The sequence below is a fragment of the Somniosus microcephalus genome, chromosome 1, assembly GCF_052327205.1.
Source record: "Somniosus microcephalus isolate GS21.2 chromosome 1, FLI_Smic_1.0, whole genome shotgun sequence".
In the NCBI taxonomy this organism is placed as follows: Eukaryota; Metazoa; Chordata; class Chondrichthyes; order Squaliformes; family Somniosidae; genus Somniosus; species Somniosus microcephalus.
In genome coordinates, this window is record NC_140987.1 from 56,153,063 (window position 1) to 56,180,672 (window position 27,610).

The following is a 27,610-nucleotide window of genomic DNA, read 5'->3' on the forward strand; positions in this document are numbered from 1 at the left end:
TGTATCTGTTGGACAGGACCAGTGTCTGCGGGACCTCCTTCTCAACCTCTCCCAAGTCCCCTCTACCCGGCTCCCTAACAGTCACACCCTCCCCTTCCTGAACCTGTGCTTTCCTCCGGGGTGTGACTGTATTCTGGATAAAACTGTCCAGAAAAACCTCCCCCTCCCTTATGTGTCGGAGTGTTTCTAACTCGCACTCCAGCTCAATGACTCTGAGCCGGAGAAATTCGAGATGGAAACATCTCCTGCAGACATGTTCACTCGGGGCAGCCTCTCCATCCACAAAGTCCCACAGACTGCAGTCCAGACACACAACCTGCCCTGGCATATCTTAGACTAGTCTTATTTTATTTATTTAAAGTCTTTATGCAACGATTATTTATAGTTATATTAAACTAGTTAAGCTATAAATTTAATACAGTTATAGTTTCCCGCACCTAGTTTAAACCACTATCCTAGGTTAGAGAGAAAAAAACCTTAATACTCACCAACCAATCACCTACCTGTTGTCCTGTGATGTCACTCTTCATTTTTTTTTTGGAAATCGGCGACAGTTTGGCCACCACTGGTGTCTCCAATCAGGTCGGCGCTGTTTCCCCCGCTGCTTTATGTTCTGCCGCTGGTGTCTCCAATCCGGTCGGCGCTGTTTCCCCCGCTGTTTTATGCTCCGCTCCTGGTGTCTCCAATTGGCACTGTCAACCGTGAGGGATTATGGAGTGTCCTCCTCAAATCGGCTGCCCTCAAAAGTTTGTCACTATCCTGCGCCTGCTTCACGTTGACATGCAAGCCGTGATCCTGACCAACAGTTCCACCACAGACCCAAATCATGTACGGACCGGGGTCAAGCAAGGTTATGTCATCGCATCAACGCTCTTCTCGATCTTCCTTGCTGCAATGCTCCAACTCACCCTCAGTAAGCTCCCCGCTGGAGTGGAGCTAATTTACAGAACAAACGGGAAACTGTTCAACCTCCGTCGCCTTCAGTCCAGATCCAAGGTCGTCCCATCCTCTGTCGTCAAATTACAGTATGCAGATGACGCTTGCATCTGTGCTCACTCGGAGGTCAAACTCCAAACCATCGTTAACACCTTCATCGAAACGTACGAGAGCATGGGCCTTACACTAAACATCCGTAAGACAAAGGTCCTCTACCAACCTGCCCCCGCCACACAGTACTGCCTCCGGTTTATCAAAATCCATGACAAGGCCTTGAACAACATGGACCACTTTCCATACCTAGGAGCCTACTGTCAACAAGGGCAGACATCAATGACGAAGTCTAACACCGCCTTCAGTGTGCCAGTGCAGCCTTCGGTCACCTGAGGAAGAGAGTGTTTGAAGACCAGGACCTCAAACCCGGCACTAAGCTCATGGTCTACAGAGCAGCAGTGATACCCACCCTGCTGTATGCCTCAGAGACATGGACCATGTACAGCAGGCACCTCAAAGCACTGGAGAGGTACCACCATCGCTGCCTCCGCAAGATCCTGCAAATCCATTGGCAGGATAGGCGCACCAACGTCAGTGTTCTCGCTTAGGCCAACATCCCCAGCATCGAAGCTTTGACCACGCTCGATTAGCTCCGATGGACACATCGTCTGCATGCCTGATACGAGACTCCCAAAACAAGCACTCTACTTGGAGCTCCGACACGGCAAGAGAGCCCCAGGTGGACAGAGGAAATGCTTCAAGGACACCCTCAAAGCCTCCTTGAAAAAGTGCAACATCCCCACTGACACCTGGAAATCCCTGGCCCAAGACCGCACAAACTGGAGGAGAAGCATCGGGGAAGGTGCCGAGCACCTCGAGTCTCTTTGCCGGGAGCAAGCGGAAGTCAAGCGCAAGGAGCGCACGTCAACCCAAGCACCCCAACCACCCGCCCCTTCAACCACCGTCTGCTCCACCTGTGACACAGACTGTAGGTTCCGCATTGGATTCATCAGTCACCTGAGAACTCATTTTTAATGTGGAAGCAAGTCATCCTCGGTTAAGAGAAGAGATTGCCTCTCCTCGTGCTTTCTAACAAAATGTATCACTTCGCACTTTTCTGCGTTAAATTTCATCTGCCATGTGTCCGCCCATTCCACCAGCCTGTCTATGTCCTCTTGAAGTCCATCACTATCCTCCTCACTGTTCACGATACTTCCAAGTTTTTGTGAGATCTGCAAATTTTGAAATTGTGTGCTGTACACCCAAGTCCAATTCATTAATATATATCAAGAAAAGGAGTGGTCCTGGTACCGACTCCTGGGGAACACCACTGTATACCTTCCTCCATTCCAAAAAACAACCATTCAGCACTACGCTCTGTTTCCTGTCACTTAGCCAATTTCGTATCCAGGCTGCCACTGTCTCTTTTATTCCATGAATAAAGAATTCTGAAAGATTATTTCCCCCCTATGTTCCACAGCCCTGACAGATGTCCTTAAATGACTATACTCTATACATCAGTTTGACCCAGTGGTAGCATGCTGCCCATTGCATCAGAAGGTTGTGTGTTCAGATCCATTGCAGGACTTAACCACATAATCTAGGCTGACACTTCTGAGCAGTACTGAGGGTGTGCTGCATTATTGGAGGTGGCATCTTTCGGATGAGATGTTAAACTGTGGCCCTGGTAGCCTTGTCAGGTGGATGCAGGAAGATCCCATAACACTATTTGAAGAAGAGAGGTGAGGAGATTTAGCCTCATCAGCATTTATTCCTTAATCAACACCACTAACACATATTAGTGGGTCATTTATCTCAATTGCAATTTGTGGGACCTTGCTGGGTGCTGATTTGCTGCTGTATTTACCTAATTAACAATATTGACTACATTTCAATTTGTTGGGTCTAAATTGTTTTGGGATGTCCTGGGCACCTGAAAGATGCTATACAAATGCATTTTCTTTCTTTTACCGAGGGACAGTCTTCAAAAAGAATTTTGACCTTTTTTTAAATGGTCTGTCAAATTTGTGACACAATTTCTGTCGAAACAAATCATTGCAGCGCGAAATAATGTGTAACGCCATCGCAACAAAAATGAAGATGGCATCCCTTTAAAAGGTGCCCTTTTATAAAGTTTCTCACCTTTTAGCAAGGAACGAGCAACTCCATGTCACCAAAAACACAAAAGTGACGACTGCAATGCAAACACCAACAGCAATGTTTCGCAATTCACCATCATCTGTCACGCAAAAAAAAGAAAACAATTAGAAGGGCATGCTGACATTGTTCCCTCTCTTGTTTTGGGGGCTGCCCTGCCCTTTAACGGGCTGCGCGGCCCAGTCAATATTCCGTGCATGCGCGGTTTTTCCCCTTAAAAGCTGGTGAGCTGGCTGCACGAGACCTCCGGAGCATTGGTTGCTACATATAATGGCTTCCAGATATTTATAGACCATGAATGTGTAATTTGTTTCAGTTGACTCTGTCTAAACACACAACATTCAGTGATGTGCGCAGATTAGATGGAGCTCCGTAACACAGTAACTTCTTTATACAACTTCCTTATGCAACAACTAACTAAAATAAAAGGTAGCATGTTAACATTTTAGATTCCAGTTTGTTCTTTGTCTGAACTATATAAAGGAAATAGCTAAAAAGATTTGTGAAACAAAAGTACTAGCAGCTCACTGTATTTTAATAATGATACTTGTGGTCTGGACCATAGGCACCAGTTGCTCATTGAGTGCAGTTACCACTCCCTGTTGTGGGTTACTGTTTGTTTCAGTATCCCCCCTCGCCCACCTCCACTTGCATTTTCTAAGAAATTCTGTAGGATTGTTTCTGAACCACTTGAATCCCCTCCAGGGACTGTCCAAGAATGAATGAAACAGAGTAAAAATGAGTAAGATTCTCAAACGACTTCTTGAAGCTGCCATCCTTCTGGTGATTGATTACCCAAAAGAAAAGGTACTTTTAAAATGTACCAATTGAAATCATTTTAGGAATTCATCAAGGTTTGGCTCGTGTTGTTAAAAATGTGTGTGCGCCTGTCAAGCTGGAGCTTCCAATAAATGAAAATAACTGGAATATAAGACCATTGAAAATCATCTGAAATCACTGACTGTTGTCCTAAACATTTGACTTGGAAGGGATTAACCATTCAGAAGAAAGATACTTTGCTCAAAAAACTGAAAAAGACAGTTCGTTTCAGTGAAAAAAAATTATCTTTTACATTTTTTCTCCCTTTTTAGGTATACTGTGACCAGTTGAGAGGGTGGATAAGTGACCGACTCCCAGGCTTTGCCAGTGCAGGTCTACAACTCGTCATTAGGAGGTGCACGTGTGAATTGAGGTCCCCCGCAAGTTTTTTTTAACCTTCATTCTCTGTTCCATCCACACACCCTCCCCCACCCTCCCCACATGGCCTGGCCTTAATCGGGGATTCACCAGTTGAGGTATTGCCTAAATAGCCTGCACACAATCTCACACAATCCCATAAATGAGTCCAAGTTGGTGACAGGGGCTGTGTTAGGACCATGCAACCTGTGCACTTAGAGCACCAGCCAGTCAGGGGCCCCGTGTGGAGCCAGTAGTAAAATGTAGGGGCCCTCAACCAAACTTTTGCATGGGGCCCCCACAAGGCATTCACTGTACCTGGCTGGTGAACAAGAGGCTGCAGCAGAAAGGGAACCCAGGAAAGCAGCGAGTCTAGAGCCTGAATCTACACAACTCAGCTAGATGTGATATGAATATTACTGTATTGGGCGGCACCACTTCCCTTCGGACACGGATACAAACGGAAGGTTGTCTCATTTGCATGACTCTACATTTATGGGTACTGAAGAAACTGTACAGTGAAACTCTGAACCAATTAGATATAATTAAAACTATTAGATGTGCATTTGGGGAAATAAATTGCCATTGATTTTCAAAGTGCTGTATCCATATACCATAACAGCTTGTTTTTGTAAACGTTACCAAATTCTTTTGTGGCAAAAGTCACTGCTTCACTTCTGGCTCCTTCTCCTGCCTTGGTAAAACCCGAGATCTGTATGGCATAGACAGTTTTTTGCGAAAGCCCTGTGAGTGTGTAACTCGTTGCGGAAGAGTTCACTGAAATGGCTGCAAAGATACAAGAAGACAAGGTATTAGCAAGCTAAAGGCCTGGAAATGCCTGGTGGGCCAATGCACTGCCAGGAGTGAGGCCGGGCAGGTCTTTTATCCATCAGCTTTCCCTGCCGCTTACCCTGTCCCAAATCCTGAACATATGTCATTATCTTGAAGGCAGCGGGTGCCCATGCCCCGGACACCTGCTCCACAGAGTTTGGAATATCAGAGTGGCAGCTTACCACTCTGTTGCGGGGTGGCGTGCAGATCAGTCCGGCCAAACTGGCTGAGTTTTTACAGCAGAGTTGAATTTTCCTTTCGTTGTCATATTTTTAACTGTAGTTGATTGCTCTTAGATCAATGGCCATTGGGAAATGACATTATGGGCCCCACTTACACCTGTAGTCATGTACAGTGGACCTGATGGGATTTCCAGCAAGGAATGTCATCCCTCCAGTGCTGCCTCTTACGATGATGTCAGGATGGAAAGGTTGGGCAAAAGAATCATCTGGCCCATTCGGAAGACTGCATCAGGCCCAGAAATGGGCAGATACGTGGGGGGAACCTGGATCCACACCAAATTCCTTCATCCACCTCCACCCAGATTGCACGATTTTTGTGCCAGCGTAGCAGAGAAACTTTGGGGTTAAATTCTTAATTAGCAATTGAATTTTTTTTAGTCACATAGAAAGTACAGCAGTAATTCTTGATCAACTAAATAAAGACCACAGTGAAAATAAGGTAACTTGAGACAAGGGGTGCAGTTGATTAGTACACTTATCTTTCACTTCTAGACTTGGTTTAGAATCCAGCCCAAACTGATAAGATTTGATTATAAGGGTGCTAAGGGAAATCAGTTTACGGCGATCTCAACCCAATTCCTAGTAGATATGGGCCCTTGCAGACAATTGTGCAGGATTTATCTGTAACTCACTCAGAAATCACAGGAGTGGCCAATGTGGGGTATGGGGATGTCACCAGTATAGAAGGGGGTGCTCTTCTGAGGATGCAGTTAAGGACCATTGTTAAGGCAGAGTAGAGGGAGCTTTGCTGTGTCACTGGCTGTGTAATACCTGCCCTAGAAATCCTTGATGCTGACAATAGGGGGTAGAAATTTGTTGGCACCTGGTTTCGAGTACAAAGGCGGCAATGCAGCTGCAACACGTGCCCGAACCAGGAGGCCCGAGACCGCCAACCATTCTAAACGAGATTGGCAATTAGTGTCAAATTAGGGACAATTTGTGCTGATGACCCATACTTACTATGTTTGGGACTGCCCAAACTCATTTCACACAGAGGATTTCGAGTCAGCAGTGAAAAGAAGTTTTCATCCAACAATCTAGGGTGCTTTAAAGCCCAGGTCTCAGAACAGAACAAAGTGGTAATCCACTGTACCACCCAGTCCCCTATTGCCCTCACTGTTGAAAGCCACACACTATTCCCTGACAATTTGGGTTTTGTTGTGTAGATTAAATAATTCAAATGCATTAATAGTAGGAGCTCAATACATTAAAGATAACATTGGATATTATGTATCAATTGAAAATTATACTTTGATCTTACACGTAAAACCATTTGTGATGGAAGCCATGTTCAAATAATAGAAAATCCCGTAGCCTTGAAGAAAACCTTGGCATTCATCGTCAGGTATTCGGTCCCATTTTATCATTGCAGAGGTTTTCGAAATATTGGTGACCATAATATTAGCGGGACCAGTTCTTGGTGCTTGGATTGAGATAGAAATTAAATATACATCTATTTAGTATTTTTGTTTCTTTTAAATAAATGAATGAAGAGTGAAAACAGAAATATAAAATAATATCATAGATTTTGATCCAACATACTTCCTTCTAATGTGTAAACATCAACCATCCCAACTGTTAGCTCAGTATTGTTCACTTGTTTCAATTTTTTTGTTCTTCTGTGGAACATTATTCTGTATCGTTGCTTTGGCTCAAATGTTCCTGAATAATTGAAAATTGTTTCATGTGGTGAACAGTCTGCAATTTCACAAGAATCAAATACCAGAAATCAAATGCAGCGCTGTAACAGCAGAGTGGCAGAATGCAGACTTGTGCCTTTAATTCCCGACATGATGAGTTTCCAAATCGTAGTCAGACCATCCACGGAAAGTGCTGAGTGCAGATAAGACACTTCCACCGGGGTGGGGAGGAAAGGGGTTGGATGTGGAGCATTGGAAAAGTTAGGGTGCTCTTACAGGGTGTCAATAGAGAGAATCCCAGAAACAAGTTGCTGCTATTCAGTGGTGAAGGAGATTAAAATAAAAACTCTCAATTTATCTCCAAAGAGACAACCCGCTACATTGAAAGCACATCATGTTAGTCAGCGCCTGAAAGCGTAAGGCAGGTTAATGTTTTGGTTGTAATCAAGCTCTGATAAAGGATGACCCAAACTACCTTTTTCTTTCAGATGACGATCAATCTATTGTGCATTTCCAACAGTTTCTCTTTTTGTTTCAGATTTTTGACCCTTGTGTTTCTTTATTTCTCAGCACAGATAACACTGTTCAGTAGCAGACACAGGGCAGAGCTTTCAGCTTTAGTAGGGGTGTAAACTGGGCAATATCGGATCGGCCATCCATTATACACAACGCCCGATTCTCCTTTGAGTGGGGTGTATAACAGATATCGCCCGATTTCCACCCCCACTAAAGTCGAAAGCTCTGGAGACAGTCTTCCAAACTCCCTTTAATTAAAGCCACCTAAAGTTAAAGCATCTTACCGTGCTCATCAATCAAATGGATGATACAGAGCAGCCTTCAGCAGGCCAAGATTAAAGATTTGTTGGCCCTCAACATAGGATGAAATTGTGGCTACCTACATGAAATTGAGCCGTCCTAGAATCACACTTAGCAGCAAAGTAGCAGTGATGGGAGTTGTTGGCTGCTCTTGGCAGCGAGTCACTGCTTCTTGTTTAGTTGAGATTCTCAGAACACTTGGTGTGTTTAATGCAAACAAAAGAACACCAGCAAAAATTATAAGCGATGCCGATATTTAAGTTTAGGTGTCAGCTGTGGCTCAGTGGCAGCACTTTATTGCCTCGAGTCAGAAGCTGGTGGGTTCAAGTCCCACTCCAAGGACTTAAGCACATAATGCTAAGCTGACATTCCAGTGCAGTACTGAAAGAGTGCTGCACTGTCAGAGGTGCCGTTTTTCAGATGTGACGTTAAACCTGCTCTCTCAGGTGGATGTAAAAAATTCCATGGCACTATTTTGAAGAAGAACAAGGGAGTTCTTCACGGTGTCTTGGCCAATATTTATCATTCAATCACCACCACTAAAACAGATTATCTGCTCACTTATCTCATTGCTGCTTGTGGGAGCTTGCTGTGCGCAAATTGACTGCCACGTTGCCTACATTACAACAGTAACTACAGCTACAGTTCATTGGCTGTAAAGTGCTTTGGGATGTCCTGGGGTTGTGTAAAGTACTATATAAATGCAAGTTCTTTCTTTGTTCCTACATAAATGCCTTCTATTTGACCAGAGTTCTTCTGCCTGAACTGTTGGTTGGGCTGCACATATACTAATTTTAACAATTTAACAAGGCTTTCCCAGAGTCAGTAAATACATTCTGTGGATTTTTGCTTCTAAATCGTTGTGCTGCATTTGCTTAGGAAACACTTTTTTCCTGGTAGAACTGACAGTCAACAGAGGAATCGATACAATGGGAACACTCATGAACCTTATGCTGAAACATGTGTTTCCTTCAATGCAAACGGGATAACTGTAGACTGTTCATTCATGTACTTTATACAAAATAAACTAATGGATGGTTTGAAGCTCTGCTTATATTGGTAGAATACTTCCGAGTCGACCTTCCGTAAAGAGAGAAGAATTCACATGTCGGCATGTGTCATATTTCAGTAGCAAGTGTACAGATCAAAGGTTCTGTTACAATCTCTTTACATTGCCTGAGCTCTTCAGAATACATTATCCAGTTATTTGCATATTTAAGCATTGTGGAATCAGGGACGATCATGATTTTTGAATCAGTTCAGTTACAAGGCTGGCTGGTTGTTTCTGTGTTAAGGCTGCTGCATGAATTTAGTTCAGGCAGTCGTGATCTGTATTCTTATTGTTACAAAGCCAAGCCACTAAGATACACCTGCAGTATTTTGCGTTTGTGCTAACATATGTTACTCAATTCTACCAGGTTACTAAATGCCTTTGTTGACCTGGGAGAAATGAATGTGAGAAACAATAATGTCCTGTTGGGGCAATCTCACATCCTTTGAGATTGAGTCACATGTACAAGAGCACTGCATTGCACCAAACTAGCTGATAACCCTGCAACTGACCAGAGATTTGATTTATTCTGTTGCACAAGTTCAATTTCGTAGCACTGTTATCTCTAGCTTTGATGAGCACAGACATAAGAACAATAAAAAAAAATACCTGAACCCGTGTAAATATTCCCTGCTTCCAAAATAATCATTGCGTTAATAAAATCTCAGGAATGGAAAGAAAAAGCTCACCTTTCAGAGTGTAATGTTGAAGTCCCGTTTTAATTTTTTCTGAGCGTATAATACGTGTTTCATGCCCAATGACAGGACCCCAATCAACAATATACCTGTAATGCTGTTTTTTCTTATATGACTTCCAGCTAATAAAAATACTGTCATTCCCACATGGAGTGGCATTTATCTTGTTTTTTAGATCTGCATAAAGTTGAAGTGTTACATTTTAGATGCAAAAATCATGCATTTGATAACTTTACAGAGTGAGATGAAGATAATTAATGTAAAGATAGACTTACCAATTTGATTAAAAGGTGGGATTACTATTTCATTTGCAGGCGAAGACCCAACTGAATTGTAAGCTCGAACTCGGACTTTGAAAGATGCTTGTGAAAGGATGAAGGTACACTTTCTGTTGACTGTTTCAAATGAGCAGATAATATTACTTTGGTTTGAAGGTAGCCTTTCAATGGTGACATTGTATCCTTGTACTGTTGCATTGATGGCTGTGGCTGGATTCTGAAAGGAGTTTTTTGAACAAACTGAACAACTTCACATCTTAAAAGTAACAATTAAATAAGCTCCTTCATTGGCCCTGGGAGAAAAGAGTGTGGCAAATAGAAATCTCCTGTTGGGGCAATAGAGACTATTATCATAGTCTACATGCAAGGCTCATTGCCTAACATCCAGACCCAACATAGTTTGTACTGTGTCATTTTAAAATTTACCTCAGTTTCTCTTTTCTTAAATTCTTAATCACGTGTAAAATATTAACTTCAATCGCCACAAATTCAGAAAAGTGTATTTTGAACTAAAGAACACAAAATAGGTCTTTATTACACAAAACTGTAGTATATTTCAGTACTTATTTTCGAAGTCTTTGTTTTTACACTGTCCCAACTTAATATTGATCTAGCTTCAAAAGCTGGGTGTTTTCTTTTTGCTGTAGATAACATATTTCATTCTCACACTTATATTGCTTCTAATAACTCATTCACATCTGAAACTAATTGTGTAAAGCTGCAGTATGGTGTCAATACTTCTCACTGCACTGATTGCTAGGCTCTTATCCTGATGAATTCCTAATCTCAGCCAGGTGATCAGAGTAAGTGTCACTTATCCAAAGAAAAGGAAAACTGGAGGGTGATTTCACAGAATCACAGAAACCCCACAGTGCAGATAGAGGCCATTTCGGCCCATCGAGCCTGCACCGACACATATCCCACCCGATCCCCGTAACCCCTACACCAACACATATCCCACCCTATCCCCGTAACCCCACATATTTTAATCCCCCTAACACTAAGGGTCAATTTATCATAGCCAATCAACCTAACCTGCACATCTTTGGTCTGTGGGAGGAAACCGGAGCACCCTTCGAACACACCTCCTGTTGCTGATCAAAGTGTAAATTGGTAGAGGCCTGGGAGCAGATCACCTTCCACAGTCACCACCAGCAAATGGTGTGCAATACAAGGAGACTTAGAAAAAGGTAGAGAAAATAAAATGTATCAAAAGGAGGAAAAGCTTGAATAATAATGTACTTGTGATGGTATTGTATGACTTTATGGATGAAATCAAAAGAAAGGGCGAGATAATGTAACTGATTGATTACTGTTGGTGAATGTACTATTTATGCAGAGCCCGTCTTTCAGAAGGTTGAGCAGGTGGGCTACAGTATATGATAGGGTAGAGTGTATGGGCTCGATTTTCATTGAGCCGTGGAGTCGGGCTTGGAGGCGTGCGGGGGGTTAAAAATCGCAGAAATTGGTGGGCGGGACCCCCCCACCCCCCGCCTGGTTCCCGACTCTGAGCAATTTTAACTCAGGCGTGTCTGATGGTCCCGACTCCGTCCCGCATCCAACAGGTGGGACTGGTCTTTAAGGCCCTTAATTACCACTAAATGGCCTCTATAATCCTATTTTAACAGGCCCTTGCAAATTTAACCCTTTTCCCACGTAAAACACGCCTGGTGGGAATCATGAATGGCGGGAGCACTATTGGATTGCTGACTATCAACTGCAGGTCAACCATTAAAGAGGAGATTTGATCAGCCATCATTTGCAGGTGGCAAGACTTAGTGGTCTCAGGTCTGGGGCAACTTTTACAAGGCTTAACCACACCTGTGGAAGGTTGGAGCCTCACACCCATCTCCAGTGTGACCTCCTGGGAAACCCCTCTGGCCACCTTAACTCAACGCTTCCTCAAGGAGGATAAAAGCGGCGGCAGTGGGGCCCGACCAGAGCGGACCTGTGTGTGGCGTAAGGAGTGAGGCGGAGGATAAAAGCGGCGGCAGCAAGGCCCGACCAGAGCGGACCTGTGTATGGCGTGAGGAGCGAGGCATACTAACTCAGCAGTGGGAGAGAGAAGTAAAAAGTAATCAAAGTGTGACGTCACCAGGAAGCAGGTAAGTGATTGGTTAGTGAGTATTTCTCTATTTTTAAACTTTAACTCTGTGGTTTATAGTTGCTAACGTCTCTCTGGTGTAGCGGAGACTGTTGGTAAACCATTTAACTGTAGTGTAATTAGTGGGATTGATTGATTTAATTTAAATTCAATTAATTAAAGGGTAAGTCATGGCAGGATAGCCCGGCCACATGGTATGCTCCTCCTGCGATATGTGGGAACTCAGGGACACTTCCTGTGTCCCTGACAACTACATGTGCAGGAAGTGCATCCAGCTGCAGCTACTGACAGACCGCATTGCGGCGCTGGAGTTTGCAATTGGATGCATACTGGAGCGTTCACGATGCTCGGGACATCGTGAGTAGCATGTTTACAGAGTTGGACACACCGCAGGTAGAGGTTGGACAGGAAGAAAGGGAATGGGTGACCAACAGGCAGAGTACTAGGCGCAGGCAGGTAGTGCAGGGGTTCCCTGTGGACATCCCCCTCTCAAACAGATACACCACTTTGAGTGCTGTTGGGGGGGATGGCTTATCAGAGGAAAGCAGCAGCAGCCAACTTCCTGGCACCAGGGGTGGCTCTGCTGCACAGCACGGGAGGAAAAAGAGGGGTAGAGCTATAGTAATAGGGGATTCTATTGTAAGGGGAATAGATAGGCGTTTCTGCGGTCGCAAACGAGACTCCAGGATGGTGTGTTGCCTCCCTGGTGCAAGGGTCAAGGATGTCTCAGAGCGGCTGCAGAAAATCTTGGAAGGGGAGGGTGAACAGCCAGTTGTCGTGGTGCATATAGGCACCAACGATATAGGTAAAAAGCGGGATGAGGTCTTAAAGCGGAATATAGGGAGTTAGGAGGTAAATTTAAAAATAGGACCTCAAAAGTAGTAATCTCAGGATTGCTACCAGTGCCATGTGCTAGTCAGAGTAGAAATAGAAGGATATTTCAGATGAATACGTGGTTAGAGGAATGGTGCAACAGGGAGGGATTCAAGTTCCTGGGACATTGGAACCGGTTCTGGGGGAGGTGGGACCAGTTCAAACCGGACGGTTTGCACCTGGGCAGGGCTGGAACCGATGTCCTAGGGGGAGTGTTTGCTAGTGCTCTGGGGGAGGGTTTAAACTAAAATGGCAGGGGGTTGGGAACCTGAGCAGGGAGACAGAGGAAAGGGAAACAAGGATAAAAGCAAAAGATAGGAAGGAGAAAAACAAAAGTGGCAATCAGAGAAATCAACGGTTTAAATCAAACGTGGCCACAGTAAATAATAATTCTAATAGGTCTAAGAATGTTAAAAAAAAACAAGCCTGAAGGCTTTGTGTCTTAATGCGAGGAGCATTCGTAATAAGGTGGATGAATTGGCTGCGCAAATAGAGGTAAACGAATATGATTTGGTTGGGATTACGGAAACGTGGCTCAAGGATGGCCAAGGCTGGGAACTCAACATCCAGGGGTATTCGATATTCAGGAAAGATAGGCAAAAAGGAAAGGGAGGTGGGGTAGCATTACTGGTTAAAGAAGGGATTAACACAATTGTAAGGAAGGATATTAGCTCTGATGATGTGGAATCTGTATGGGTAGAATTGAGAAATACTAAGGGGCAGAAAACATTAGTGGGAGTGGTATATAGACCTCCAAATAGTAAGGCGGAGGTTGGGGATGGCATTAAAAGGGAAATTAAAGAAGCGTGCAATAAGGGCACAGCAGTCATCATGGGTGACTTCAATCTACATATAGATTGGGCTAACCAAATTAGTAACAATACCGTGGAGGAGGAATTCCTGGAGTGTTTACGGGATGGTTTCCTGGACCAATATGTCGAGGAACCAACCAGAGATCAGGCCATCTTAGACTGGGTATTATGTAACGAGAAAGGATTAATTAGCAATCTTGTTGTACGAGGCCCCTTGGGTCGGAGCGATCAAAATATGATCGAATTCTTCATTAGGATGGAGAATGAAGTAGTTGACTCAGAGACTAGGGTCCTAAATTTAAATAAAGGAAACTACGATGGTCTGAGGAGCGAGTTGGGTAGGATTGATTGGGAAATGTCACTCAAAGGGTTGACGGTGGATAGGCAATGGCAAACATTCAAAGACCGCCTGGATGAACTACAGAATTTGTTCATCCCAGTTTGGCATAAAAATAAAACAAAAAAGGTGACTCAACCGTGGCTAACAAGGGAAATTAGGGATAGCATAAGATCCAAGGAGAGGACATATAAATTGGCCAGAAAAATCAATAATCCTGAGGATTGGGAGCAGTTTAGGATTCAACAAAGGAGGACAAAGGGATTAATTAAGAAAGGGAAAATAGAATATGAGAGTAAGCTTTCAGGGAACATAAAAACTGACTGTAAAAGCTTTTATAGATATGTGAAGAGAAAAAGATTGGTGAAGTCAAGCGTAGGCCCCTTGCAGTCAGAATCAGGGGAATTTATAATGGGGAACAAAGAAATGGCAGACCAACTAAATACATATTTTGGTTCTGTCTTCACAAAGGAGGACACAAATAACCTCCCAGAGATGCCGGGGAACATAGGGTCTGATGAAAGGGTGGAACTGAAAGAAATCAGTATTTGTAGGGAAATGGTGTTAGGGAAATTGATGGGACTGAAGGCCGATAAATCCCCAGGGCCTGATAATCTACATCCTAGGGTACTTAAGGAAGTGGCCCTAGAAATAGTAGATGCATTGCTGATCATCTTCCAGAACTCGATAGACTCTGGAACAGTACCCATGGATTGGAGGGTAGCTAATGTTACCCCACTATTCAAAAAAGGTGGTAGAGAAAAAGCAGGGAATTATACCGGTAAGCCTTACATCGGTAGTGGGGAAAATGCTGGAGTCCATTATAAAAGATGAAATAGCAGAGCACTTGGAAAGCAGTGACAGGATCGGACAAAGTCAACATGGATTTACAAAAGGTAAATCGTGCTTGACTAACCTACTGGAATTTTTTGAGGATGTAACTGGTAAAATAGATAAAGGAGAACTGGTGGATGTGCTGTATTTGGACTTTCAGAAGGCTTTCGATAAGGTCCCGCATAAGAGATTAGCGTGCAAAATTAAGGCACATGGGATTGGGGGCAAGGTATTGACTTGGATAGAGAACTGGTTGGCGGATAGAAAGCAAAGAGTTGGAATAAACGGGTCGTTTTCCGAGTGGCAGGCAGTGACTAGTGGGGTACTGCAAGGATCAGTCCTAGGACCCCAGCTGTTCACAATATATATTAATGATCTGGACGAGGGAATTGGATGTAATATCTCCAAATTTGCAGACGACACAAAGCTGGGTGGGAGGGTAAGCTGTGAGGAGGATGTCGTGAAACTCCAGTACGATTTGGACAGGTTGGGTGATTGGGCAGAAACATGGCAAATGCACTATAATGTGGATAAATGTGAGGTTATCCACTTTGGTGGCAAAAACAGAAAGGCAGACTATTATTTGAATGGCAATAGATTGGGAGAAGGGGAAGTGCAAAGAGACCTGGGTGTTCTTGTGCACCAGTCGCTGAAGGTAAGCATGCAGGTGCAGCAGGTGGTTAAGAAGGCAAATGGTATGTTGGCCTTCGTAGCAAGAGGGTTCGAGTACAGGAACAAGGATGTCTTGCTGCAATTGTACAGGGCCTTGGTGAAACCGCACCTGGAGTATTGTGTGCAGTTTTGGTTGCCTTATCTGAGGAAGGACGTTCTTGCCATGGAAGGAGTGCAGCGAAGATTCACCAGGCTGATACCTGGGATGGCAGGAATGACGTATCAGGAGAGATTGTGTCGATTGGGCTTATACTCACTGGAGTTTAGAAGATTGAGAGGGGATCTCATCGAAACCTATAAAATTCTGTCAGGCCTGGATAGACTAGATGCAGGAAGGATGTTTCCGATGGCCGGGGAGTCCAGAACTAGGGGTCATAGTCTAAGGATAAGGGGTAAGCCATTTAGGACTGAAATGAGGAGGAATTTCTTCACCCAGAGAGTGGTGAACCTGTGGAATTCTCTGCCACAGAGGGCGGTGGAGGCCAGTTCATTAAATATATTCAAGAAGGAGTTGGATATATTTCTTAAGGCTAAAGGGATCAAGGGATATGGGGAGAAGGCAGGGACAGGGTACTGAATTTGGATGATCAGCCATGATCTCATTGAATGGTGGAGCAGGGTCGAGGGGCCGAATGGCCCACTCCTGCTCCTATCTTCTATGTTTCTATGTTTCTCAACGGAGGCATATACCAGAAGCATGGGAGCCATTTATTTCCTTCCCATCTGGGCATTACAGGAGCTCGAGCACCAGCCGCAGCAGCAGCAGAACCAAGAACAACAGCAGCACCAGCAACAGCAGCAGCAGCAGGAGCGCCAGGCTGCTGCTCACCCACCTGAGGCTGCACAGGCCAGAAGGGGCCAGCGCCTGGAAGCCCGTCGGCGCAGGAGATACCCCCCCAAACAGGGTATACAGACGCAGGGTCACCTATCTCAACATGTCTGAGCAGCAGTGCCAAAGGCAGTGACTAACATCTGCGCAATGCTACTGCAAGACCTGCTGCCCAGAAGACCAGGTGGACAAGCATTACCAGTGGCCGTCAAAGTCACCACCGCACTCAACTTTTTTGCCTCAGGCTCATTCCAGGGATCAGCAGCAGACATCAGCAGCATCTCCCAGGCAGCCGCACACACTTGCATTACGCAGGTAACCGATGCCCTCTATGCCCTCACGCACAATCACATCCATTTCACCAAGGATCGAGCAAGTGTCACGGCGCGAGCCTTTGGATTAGCTCATCTGGCAGGCTTTCCAAGGGTGCAGGGCGTCGTTGACTGCACACATGTGGCCCTTAGGGCACCCCATTGCAATCTAGGTATTTTTGTCAACTGCAAGGGCTTCCACTCCCTCAATGTTCAGCTGGTGTGTGACCACAAGAAGGAGATTTTGCATGTTTGTGCCATGTACCCTGGCAGTTGCCATGACTCCTTCATACTGCGCCAGTCCAGTGTGCCTCCGCTATTCAGTCCGCCAGACCAACTTAACGGATGGCTACTTGGAGACAAGGGCTATCCACTGAGGACGTGGCTAATGATGCCGTTGAGGCCAGCCAACGAAGCTGAGGAGCGCTACAACTCCAGCCACATTTCCACCAGATCCATTATCGAACAAACCATCGGTTTGCTGAAGATGCGCTTCAGATGCCTGGATAGATCAGGTGGAGCCCTGCAGTACTCAGCAGCCAGGGTCTCCAGAATCGTCGTGGTTTGCTGGGCACTTCACAACATGGCACAGCGTCGTGGCTTGCAAATTCCTGAGGACCAAGTGGCTCCTCACATATCCTCCTCAGATGAGGAGGAGGAGGAGGGCAAAAACGAACATCCTGTAGAGGCCCATCAACCAGCGGCAGCATTACGCGAGAACATTGCTGCCTGGGATGCAAGGAACGCACTCATACTGGCCAGATTTGCTTAGCCTAGTCAATCAAACACTTTTGCCTCGCAGCTTCTTACCAGAGCATTGACAATGGCCAAGAACCAGAGGATTCCTAGCACTCTGACCGCCATACTGACAGTTACAAGTATTCCTAAGGCCTCAAAGTGGAAGTCCCAATAGCAAAATGACAGATGCCACAACTGCAACATTTGCCATCAGAATTTTTATGCACAATTACGACGTGATGGCATTTTTACACTAAACACAAAATTCCACCCAAGTGACTACCCTTGTGACTACTTATGCTTTATCTTCATCTTACGTGTGCTCCTACGTAGTGCTTCCCCTGTGGCTTCAGCAGATGTGGAGGCCCCTTGTTCACTTTCCTGCTGCTGCTGTCTCGACACCTTTGGCGGGCGTCTTCTGGGGTTGCGAGCCTGTGAGGGCTCGTCAACAGTCTGCTGCTCCTGCGGCTGTGCAGGGGTTGAGACGTCTATCTCACTTGGGTGTGGACTCCGGTGGGGCTCTGACCGAGGGCTCTGCAGTGGCATGGAAGTGTGAGCGCTTGGAGAGGAACCCCCACTTCCTTGAGGTCTGCCACCCACCTCCCTCTCATGGGTCAGGTCCCCCTCCGTGTCTGCAAGTGGCTGGAGAGCACCTTGCTGCACATCAGGGGGGCCATGGGGACCCGTATCTGCAATGGCAGTCCTACTCAGAAGGACTTCCATGAAGGTCTGGTTTCTCTGTTCAATAGATGCCCATCGCTCCTCAAGAGATGGCAATCTATTCTGAACAATGACCATGTTTTCCATACCCTGGCGACTAAGCTCCTCCATGGACGTAGCCCTCCTCTCCTCTACCATAACCATCCTCTCCTGTACAGTAGCCAGCCTTGCCACGGAGGTAGCAATCGTTTCCACGGAGGTAGCCATCCTTTCCGTGTTCATGCGTTCATGCGCCAATGACTCCATAAAGGCTCTGCTCGTGTTCGCTATGGACTCCTCCATTCGCTCCACACTTGCAGCGACCCTAGAGACAAAACCTGCCAGAGACTCCTACATCTGTGCCTGGAGTTCCATCACCTCTGATCTTATGGATGGACCCAGAGGCAGAGGGTCGACATGCTGCTGAGCCGAGCTGGCAGTGTCCTGCGCCCTCCGACTAGGACTCTCCGCTGCTGTCCCTGTCTCCACAATCTGCTGATGCTCACTTGTGAGCTGTGATACACCAGGTGACAACACTACTCTATGTCCCGAAGGTCCCACCGAGGTGTGAGTGTCTGCGCTGGTGCTGGGTGCGCTGAATTCTGCTGACGCTGCGCCCTCAGAGGTTGCAGCTTCCTCTGAGGAGTCTGGCTGCTCAGCCTCTTCCTGGCTTGGGAGGACTGTTGTATCCGTGTGTTAATGGAGACGCGGAATGCAGGAGTTGGTTTCACAGGTGTTTACTGAACAAAGTCTGGAGGTGAACTAACAGATACAAGACATTATACAGGCTTATATAGCCCGAGTGGCCATTACCGGCATTACAGTACACAGGGGCTCTTAAAGGCACATACACCACAATTCCTCCCCTTTTAGACAACCAGTACATAACATTTTAAGTAATCATTAATTAACATGTTACAAGAACAATAATCTACACATTTGCTGCAGTTAATCAATTATAAGTCAGTCTCACTGGAGGCTTCCTGACTCGGTCCAGATAACGCCTCGGTGGTGTAGTAGTTTCTGGTGGTGCAGTAGGTTCTTTTGGCAAGGTCATAGAGTCATAGAGTCATAGAGTTTTACAGCACAGAAAGAGGCCCTTCGGCCCATCGTGTCTGCGCCGCCCATCCATCCCTGTCCAGTCTAATCCCATTTTCCAGCATTTGGTCCATAGCCTTGTATGCAATGGCATTTCAAGTGCTCATCCAAATGCTTCTTGAATGTTGTGAGGGTTCCTGCCTCTACCACCCTTTCAGGCATTGAGTTCCACATTCCAACCACCCTCTGGGTGAAAAAGTTCCTCCTCAAATCCCCTCTAAATCTCCTGCCCCTTACCCTGAATCTATGCCCCCTTGTTATTGACCCCCCTACTAAGGGGAAAAGATCCTCTTTGTCTACCCTATCTATGCCCCTCATCATTTTGTACACCTCAATCAGGTCCCCCCTCAGCCTTCTTTGCTCCAAGGAAAACAACCCCAGCCTGTCCAGCCTCTCTTCATAGCTGAGGCGCTCCATCCCAGGTAACATCCTGGTGAATCTTCTCTGCACCCTCTCCAAAGCAATCACATCCTTCCTATAGTGAGGCGACCAGAACTGCACACAGTACTCCAGCTGTGGCCTCACCAGCGTTTTGTACAGTTCCATCATAACCTCCCTGCTCTTATATTCTATGCCTCGGCTAATGAAGGCAAGTATCCCATATGCCTTTTTAACCACCTTATCTACCTGTTCCGCTGCCTTCAGGGATCTATGTACATGTACACCAAGGTCCCTCTGACCCTCTGTACTTCCTAGGGTCCTACCACTCATTGTGTATTCCCTTGCCTTATTTGTCCGTCCAAAATGCATCACCTCGCACTTTTCAGGGTTAAATTCCATTTGCCACTTTTCCGCCCATCTGACCAACCCGTTTATATCGTCCTGTAGCCTGAGGCTTTCCTCCTCACAATTTACCACCCCACCAGTTTTCGTGTCATCTGCGAACTTACTGATCATACCTTTTACATTCTCATCCAAATCATTTATGTAGATCACAAACAACAAGGGACCCAGCACCGATCCCTGAGGTACCCCACTGGACACAGGCTTCCAGTCACAAAAGCAACCTTCGACCATCACCCTCTGCCTCCTGCCACTCAGCCAGTTTAGGATCCAACGCGCCAAGGCACCCTGGATCCCATGGGCTCTTACCTTCTTGACCAGTCTCCTATGCGGGACTTTGTCAAAAGCTTTACTGAAGTCCATGTAAACCACATCCACAGCATTTCCCTCATCCACCCCCCTAGTCACCCCCTCGAAAAATTCAATCAGATTTGTCAGACATGATTTACCCTTGACAAAGCCATGCTGACTATCCCCGATTAATCCTTGCCTCTCCAAGTGGAGACTAATTTTGTCCCTCAGAATTTTTTCCAATAATTTCCCCACCACAGATGTTAGGCTCACTGGCCTGTAATTCCCTGGTTTATCCCTGCTACCCTTCTTGAATAATGGTACTACGTTAGCTGTTCTCCAGTCCTCTGGTACATCCCCTGTGGCCAGAGAGGTTCTGAAAATTTGTGTCAGAGCCCCTGCAATCTCCTCCTTTGCCTCCCACAGCAGCCTGGGATACATCTCGTCTGGGCCTGGGGATTTATCCACTTTTTGGCCTGCTAAAACCGCTAGCACCTCCTCCCTCTCGATGCTAATATGTTCAAGTATGTCACAGCCCCCTTGCCCGATTTCTATGTCTGCATCGTTTTTCTCCATAGTGAACACAGATGCAAAAAATTCATTTAAAACCCCGCCTACATCATCTGGCTCTACACACAGATTGCCACTTTGGTCCCTAATGGGCCCTACCCTTTCCCTGGTTATCCTCTTGCCCTTAATATACTTATAAAACATCTTAGGATTTTCCTTTATTTTGCTCGCCAGTGTTATTTCATGGCCCCTCCTCGCCCTCCTAATTTCTTTTTTAAGTATGCCCCTGCATTTTTTATACTCCTCTAGGGCTTCTTCCGTCTTTAGTCTTTTGTAACTGCCAAAAGCCCCCCTTTTATTTCTAATGCATTTTTGTATATCCCTTGTCATCCAAGGTTCCCTTTGCTTGTTGGTCCCACCCTTGACCTTTACAGGAACATGTTGGCGTTGTACTCTCTCTATTTCCCTTCTGAAAGTCTCCCACTGTTTTGATGCGGATTTTCCTATAAGTAGCTGCTCCCAGTCCAATTTGGCCAGATCCTGCCTTATCATATTAAAATCGGCCTTCCCCCAATTTAGAACCCTTATTTCCGGGCCGTCTTTGTCTTTTTCCATGACCACCTTAAATCTCACCGAATTGTGGTCACTGTCGCCAAAATGCTCTCCTACTGACACTTCCACCACTTGCCCGGCTACATTCCCCAGAATTAGGTCCAGTACCGCCCCCTCTCTTGTAGGACTTTCTACATGTTGGCTCAAAAAGCTCTCCTGGATGCACTTTAAGAATTCTGCACCCTCTAAGCCTTTCACACTCTGACTATCCCAATTTATATTGGGGAAGTTGAAATCCCCCACTATTATTACCCTATTATTTTCGCACTTTTCTGAGATTTGCCTACATATCTGTTCCTCTATCTCCCCCTGACTGTTTGGGGGCCTATAGTACACTCCCAGCAAAGTGCTTGCCCCCTTTTTGTTTTTAAGTTCTACCCATATGGCCTCATTAGAGGAACCCGCTAATATATCATCCCTCCTTACAGCAGTAATTGATTCCTTAATTAATATTGCAACACCCCCTCCCCTTTTACACCCCCCTCTGTCTCGCCTGAAGATTCTATACCCCGGAATATTGAGCTGCCAGTCCTGACCCTCCCTCAACCATGTCTCCGTGATAGCAACAATATCGTACTCCCATGTGTTCAACAACAACTTCAGTTCATCCACCTTATTTGCAAGACTCCTTGCATTAAAATAAATGCCTTCCAGCCCTGCCATATTCTCTTTTGCCTTCACATATTTGCTTTGCCTTCCCAGCTGACTTGTTTTTCCCTCTGTATTTGGCTGTAAATCACCCCCTACTATAGCTCCACTCTGTACCCCATCCCCCTGCCAAGTTAGTTTAAACCCCCCCCAGCAGTGCTAGCAAACCTCCCCGCAAGGATATTGGTTCCCCTCTGGTTCAGGTGTAAACCGTCCGACTTGTACAAGTCCCACCTTTCCCAGAAGCAGACCCAGTGATCCAGGAAACTAAAGCCCTCCCCCCTGCACCATCCCTTTAGCCACGCATTCATCTGTTCTATCTTCCTATTTCTATACTTACTAGCACGTGGCACCGGGAGTAATCCAGAGATTACAACCCTTGAGGTCCTGCTCTTTAATCCTTCACCTAGCTCCCTAAATTCTTGCTGCAGGACCTCATCCCTCTTTTTACCTATGTCGTTGGTACCAATGTGGACCACGACCACTGGCTGTTCACCCTCCCCCTCCAGAATGCCCTGCAGCCGCTCAGTGACATCCTTGACCCTGGCACCAGGGAGGCAACAAACCATCCTGGATTCACGTCTACGGCCACAGAAACGCCTATCTGTTCCCCTTACTATAGAATCCCCTACCACTATTGCTCTCCCACTCTTTTTCCCCCCTTCCTGGGCAGCAGGAGCACCGCCAGTGCCAGGAAGTTGGCTGCTGCTGCCTTCCCCTGGTGAGTCATCCCCCTCAACAGTATCCAAAGCGGTATACTTGTTTGAAAGGGGGATGTCCGCAGGGGTTCCCTGCACTACCTGCCTGCCTTTGTTGCTCCGCCTGATGGTCACCCCCTGTGCTGCCCTACCCTGAGGCGTGAACAACTCGCTAAACGTGCTATCCACGAGCCTCTCAGCATCGCGTATGCTCCAAAATTCATCCACCCGCAGCTCGAGCGCCACAATGCGGTCTACAAGTAGCTGCAGCTGGATGCATTTCCCGCACACATGGTCGCCAGGGACACTGGCAGCGTCCCTGATTTCCCACATAGAGCAGGAGGAGCAGAACACGGGTCTGAGCTCTCCTGCCATGACTTACTCCTTTAATTAATCTAAAAATTTATTCAATACCCCAGTTACAGGTATACTCTAGGGCGCTTTATTTACCAACTGTCCTCACCACAACAGAGCCCCTAGAAATTTAACACCACAGAATTCAAGCTTGTAATGAAAAGAGAGAAATACTCACCAACCAATCACTTACCTGCTCCCTGGTGACGTCACACCCCGATTACTTTTTACCTCCCTGCAACTACCGAGCTCGCAGACTGGAGTTTGGTATGCCTCTCCTGGCCTCGCTGCCGCTTTTATACCTCGCCGCCGAGTCTCCCACAGGTCCCGCCTCTCGCTGCCTGCCGCCGCTGCTCTGAGGCCTCTCCTGGCCTCGCTGCCGCTTTTATACCTCGCCGCCGAGTCTCCCACAGGTCCCGCCTCTCGCTGCCTGCCGCCGCTGCTCTGAGGCCTCTCCTGGCCTCGCTGCCGCTTTTATACCTCGCCGCCGAGTCTCCCACAGGTCCCGCCTCTCGCTGCCTGCCGCCGCTGCTCTGAGGCCTCTCCTGGCCTCGCTGCCGCTTTTATACCTCGCCGCCGAGTCTCCCACAGGTCCCGCCTCTCGCTGCCTGCCGCCGCTGCTCTGAGGCCTCTCCTGGCCTCGCTGCCGCTTTTATACCTCGCCGCCGAGTCTCCCACAGGTCCCGCCTCTCGCTGCCTGCCGCCGCTGCTCTGAGGCCTCTCCTGGCCTCGCTGCCGCTTTTATACCTCGCCGCCGAGTCTCCCACAGGTCCCGCCTCTCGCTGCCTGCCGCCGCTGCTCTGAGGCCTCTCCTGGCCTCGCTGCCGCTTTTATACCTCGCCGCCGAGTCTCCCACAGGTCCCGCCTCTCGCTGCCTGCCGCCGCTGCTCTGAGGCCTCTCCTGGCCTCGCTGCCGCTTTTATACCTCGCCGCCGAGTCTCCCACAGGTCCCGCCTCTCGCTGCCTGCCGCCGCTGCTCTGAGGCCTCTCCTGGCCTCGCTGCCGCTTTTATACCTCGCCGCCGAGTCTCCCACAGGTCCCGCCTCTCGCTGCCTGCCGCCGCTGCTCTGAGGCCTCTCCTGGCCTTGCTGCCGCTTTTATACCTCGCCGCCGAGTCTCCCACAGGTCCCGCCTCTCGCTGCCTGCCGCCGCTGCTCTGAGGCCTCTCCTGGCGGGTCGATTCGGCTTGAATGCCAGTGTCAGGTTCATCTGGTTCCAGTATCACCGGATCGGAGGTAGATACTATGGGTATCTCTGCTTCATCATTAGGCGTATAGAGTTGTGGTGTAGGTTGTCCCTTTTCGGATGACTCTATGATCTGGTCAGCATGGCGCCTTATTATGCTTTCTCCAATGTCCACGGTATACATCAGCGGTCCTAGTCGTGTGCAAATAGTTCCAGGCTGCCATTTCTCGGTACGGTAGTCCCGGGCCAAAACTTGTTGACCTATCTGGAAGGTTCTAGTTGGCCTTTCATTCATGCCTTGAAATTGCCGGTTCTCCACGTCCCTTCTGATGTTTGGCTTGATCAAATCCAGCCGGCATCTTAGGCTTCTATTGAAGAACATCATGGCGGGAGTTTGGTTTGTAACCACGTGTTGCATTCCTGTATGCAAACAAGAAGTTATCTACCTTATGCTGTAGATTTATGTCTTCATTACCCATGGCCTTTATGGCCTTCTTGAAGGTCTGGACAAACCTTTCAGCCAATCCATTGGTGGCGGGATGGTATGGGGCGGACGTGTAGTGCTTAACCCCATTGTTTTTTAAGAACTTCCTGAATTCTTCGGACACAAATTGCGGTCCATTATCAGAACAGATCTGTTCAGGCCACTTGGAGTGTGCATCAACCGCGATTAAGAACATTGAGTCCATAAATGGACCAGCAAAGTCGATGTGTACTCTTTGCCATGGAGATGAGGGCCACTCCCATGGATGTAGAGGGGCTTGTGGTGGGGCGTTTTGGACCTTCTGGCATCCTAGGCAGCTCTTGGTCATTTCTTCGATGTCTCCATTGATACCTGGCCACCACACAAACGCTCTGGCTAGGTTCTTCATTTTCACTCCACCCAGATGCCCCTCGTGAAGCCCTTTTAGTACTTTATCCTGGAGTTTGGGTGGAATCACCACTCTGGATCCACACATCAAGGTTCCTCGGCACACTGACAACTGTTCTCTTCCTTGCGAGAATGCTGGCAACAGTGGTTCGCCATGTGCTGGCCATCCCTTCACCGTTAAATTGTAGACTCGTGAGAGAGTCGGGTCATTTCTCGTTTCCTTTTCAATGGCAGAATTTGTTACTGGTAAACATTCCACTATGGTTGAGTGGAACATCTCCACTGGGCCCACTGTAGGTGCCTCTTCTACCGTTGGCAACGGTAGGCGCGATAAACCGTCAGCATTCCCATGCTGTTTTGATCCTTTGTGTTCTATGTCATATTGGTGTGCCCCTAGGAAAAGGGACCACCTCTGTAGCCTTTGCGCTGTCATAATGGGAACACCCTTTTTAGGGTTAAATATGGAGATGAGGGGTTGATGGTCAGTCAACAAGGTAAATTTTTGTCCGTGTAGGTAATGGTTGAATTTCTTAACTCCCCATACCAGGCTGAGTGCTTCCCTGTAGATCTGGGCATAGTTACGCTCAGCTGAGTTCAATGAGCGTGACGCAAAAGCTATCGGCCGCTCCGAGCCACCAGGGAATCTATGCGATAATACCGCTCCTACGGCGTAAGGGGATGCATCGCACGCCAGTCTGATTGGCAGTGATGGGTTGTAATGAGCCAAAACTTCCTTGGACGTGATCAAGCCTTTGCATTTATGGAAGGCACGTTTACAGTCTTCGCTCCATTTCCAAAGTACTCCCGTTTGTAGCAGTTCGTTAAGAGGGTGCAGAACAGTTGACAAGTTCAGTAAAAATTTATGATAGTAATTTATCAATCCCAGGAACGACCTTAATTGTGAGACATTTTCAGGTGCTGGGGCTTTTATGACCGCTTCAGTTTTTTCAGGTGACTTATGCAACCCTTCCTCGTTAATTATGTGGCCACAATATGATATTTGTTTCTGGAAAAATTCGCACTTGGGGCGATTTGCTCGTAGGCCCCGTTCTCTCAGCCTAGTGAGCACCTGCTCCAAATTGGCAAGGTGCTCGTTGTTGTTTTCTCCTGTTACAAGGATGTCGTCTAGGTAGCATTGAGTCCCCGGAATCCCTTGGAGGACTTGCTCCATAGCTCTTTGCCAGATAGCTGGAGCTGATGCTACTCCGAAAACCAGTCGATTGTACTGGTACAGGCCTTTGTGTGTATTAATCGTGAGATACTTTTTAGAGGCCTCTTCAACCTCCATCTGTAGATATGCTTGTGCCAAGTCAATTTTGGTGAAACGTTTCCCTCCGGATAGTGAGGCGAAAATATCTTCTATCCTCGGAAGAGGAGATTGTACCGTGTGAAGGACCGGGTTTGCAGTCACCTTGAAGTCCCCACAGATGCAAATTTTTCTCTGTTCTTCAGATTTATCATTATTTAACGTTTTTTTCATGACCGGGGTGATGGGTGTTGCCCACTCGCTCCAATCTATCTTGGATAATACGCCTGCCTTTTCCAAATTCTCCAGCTCTGCCTCGACTGCTGGACGAATTGCGTATGGCACCGGCCTTGCCTTAAAAAACTTGGGAATTGCCGCATCTTCCACTTTTATTGAGGCGGTGGCGCCTTTCAAGGTTCCTAGTTCCTGTTGAAACACTTCCTTGGCGTTGGCCAAGATGTCTTTTAATCGTTCAGGTATGACGTCATCATCATTTTTTTTCTTACTGGTCACCGTCAGTGCCTGAATGGAGTGCCAGTCTAAACGTATCTTCCTGATCCATTCACGTCCCAACAGCGGTGGACCACCATCTTGCAGAACGTATAAATACAACTTCTGTATTTCCTTGCCGTTGTATACAACAGGCACCCTTATTTTCCCTTTGGGGTATACTTTCTGCCCCGTATATGTTTTCAAGATAATGGATGTGTCTTTCAAAGGTATATGCGGAAATAGCCGCTCGTAATCCCGTCGACTTATGACGGTCAGAGCTGATCCTGTATCTAGCTCCATTTTAACTGGGGACCCCGCTATCGTGAGGGTAACCCAAATGGTCTGGTAATCTTCTTTGGCAATTACATTATGTAATTTGAGACAGCTTAGTCTCTTGTTTCCGGAGTCGCTATCGCTCTTCTGGTCTTCGGAGCTACTGTCCGTCATCATTTGTACCTTTCTGTACTTTTCCTTATTAATTTTTTTACTGTCTGTGGATTTTTTTGTTTCCAGATCGGCATACACGTGCAATGTGTCCAATCTTTCCGCATTGCCTGCATGCTTTGTCCTTGAACCAGCAGTCCCTCTGGTCATGGGTAGATCTGCCGCAGCGATAACATCTCTCGAAACCCTGTGTCATTTCATGGGTGCCGAAGTCCTGTGGCTTTTGCTGTATCTCTGCAGCTCCTCTTGCGGCTGCTTCGTATGATACAGCCACACTGAAAGCCTTGTCCAGTGTCAAATCTTTCTCAGAAAGTAGCCTTTTCTGTGTTCCTTCACTTAGGGGACCGCAGACG

General features: G+C 46.9%; 1 protein-coding gene across 1 annotated transcript in view; it reads right to left on the minus strand.

The window, feature by feature from the left end:
* The window catches only part of LOC147124096 (interleukin-6 receptor subunit beta), a 132,725-nt gene that overhangs the window by 49,965 nt on the left and 55,150 nt on the right, over positions 1-27,610 (minus strand). The window contains exons 8-13 of the mRNA XM_085997442.1: positions 9,814-10,033; positions 9,533-9,715; positions 6,879-6,998; positions 6,598-6,759; positions 4,906-5,049; positions 3,073-3,169 (exon numbers count right to left, since the gene is read on the minus strand). Of these exons, the coding sequence (XP_085853568.1) occupies positions 3,073-3,169; positions 4,906-5,049; positions 6,598-6,759; positions 6,879-6,998; positions 9,533-9,715; positions 9,814-10,033 (926 nt within the window). The remainder of the gene's footprint in view (positions 1-3,072; positions 3,170-4,905; positions 5,050-6,597; positions 6,760-6,878; positions 6,999-9,532; positions 9,716-9,813; positions 10,034-27,610) is intronic.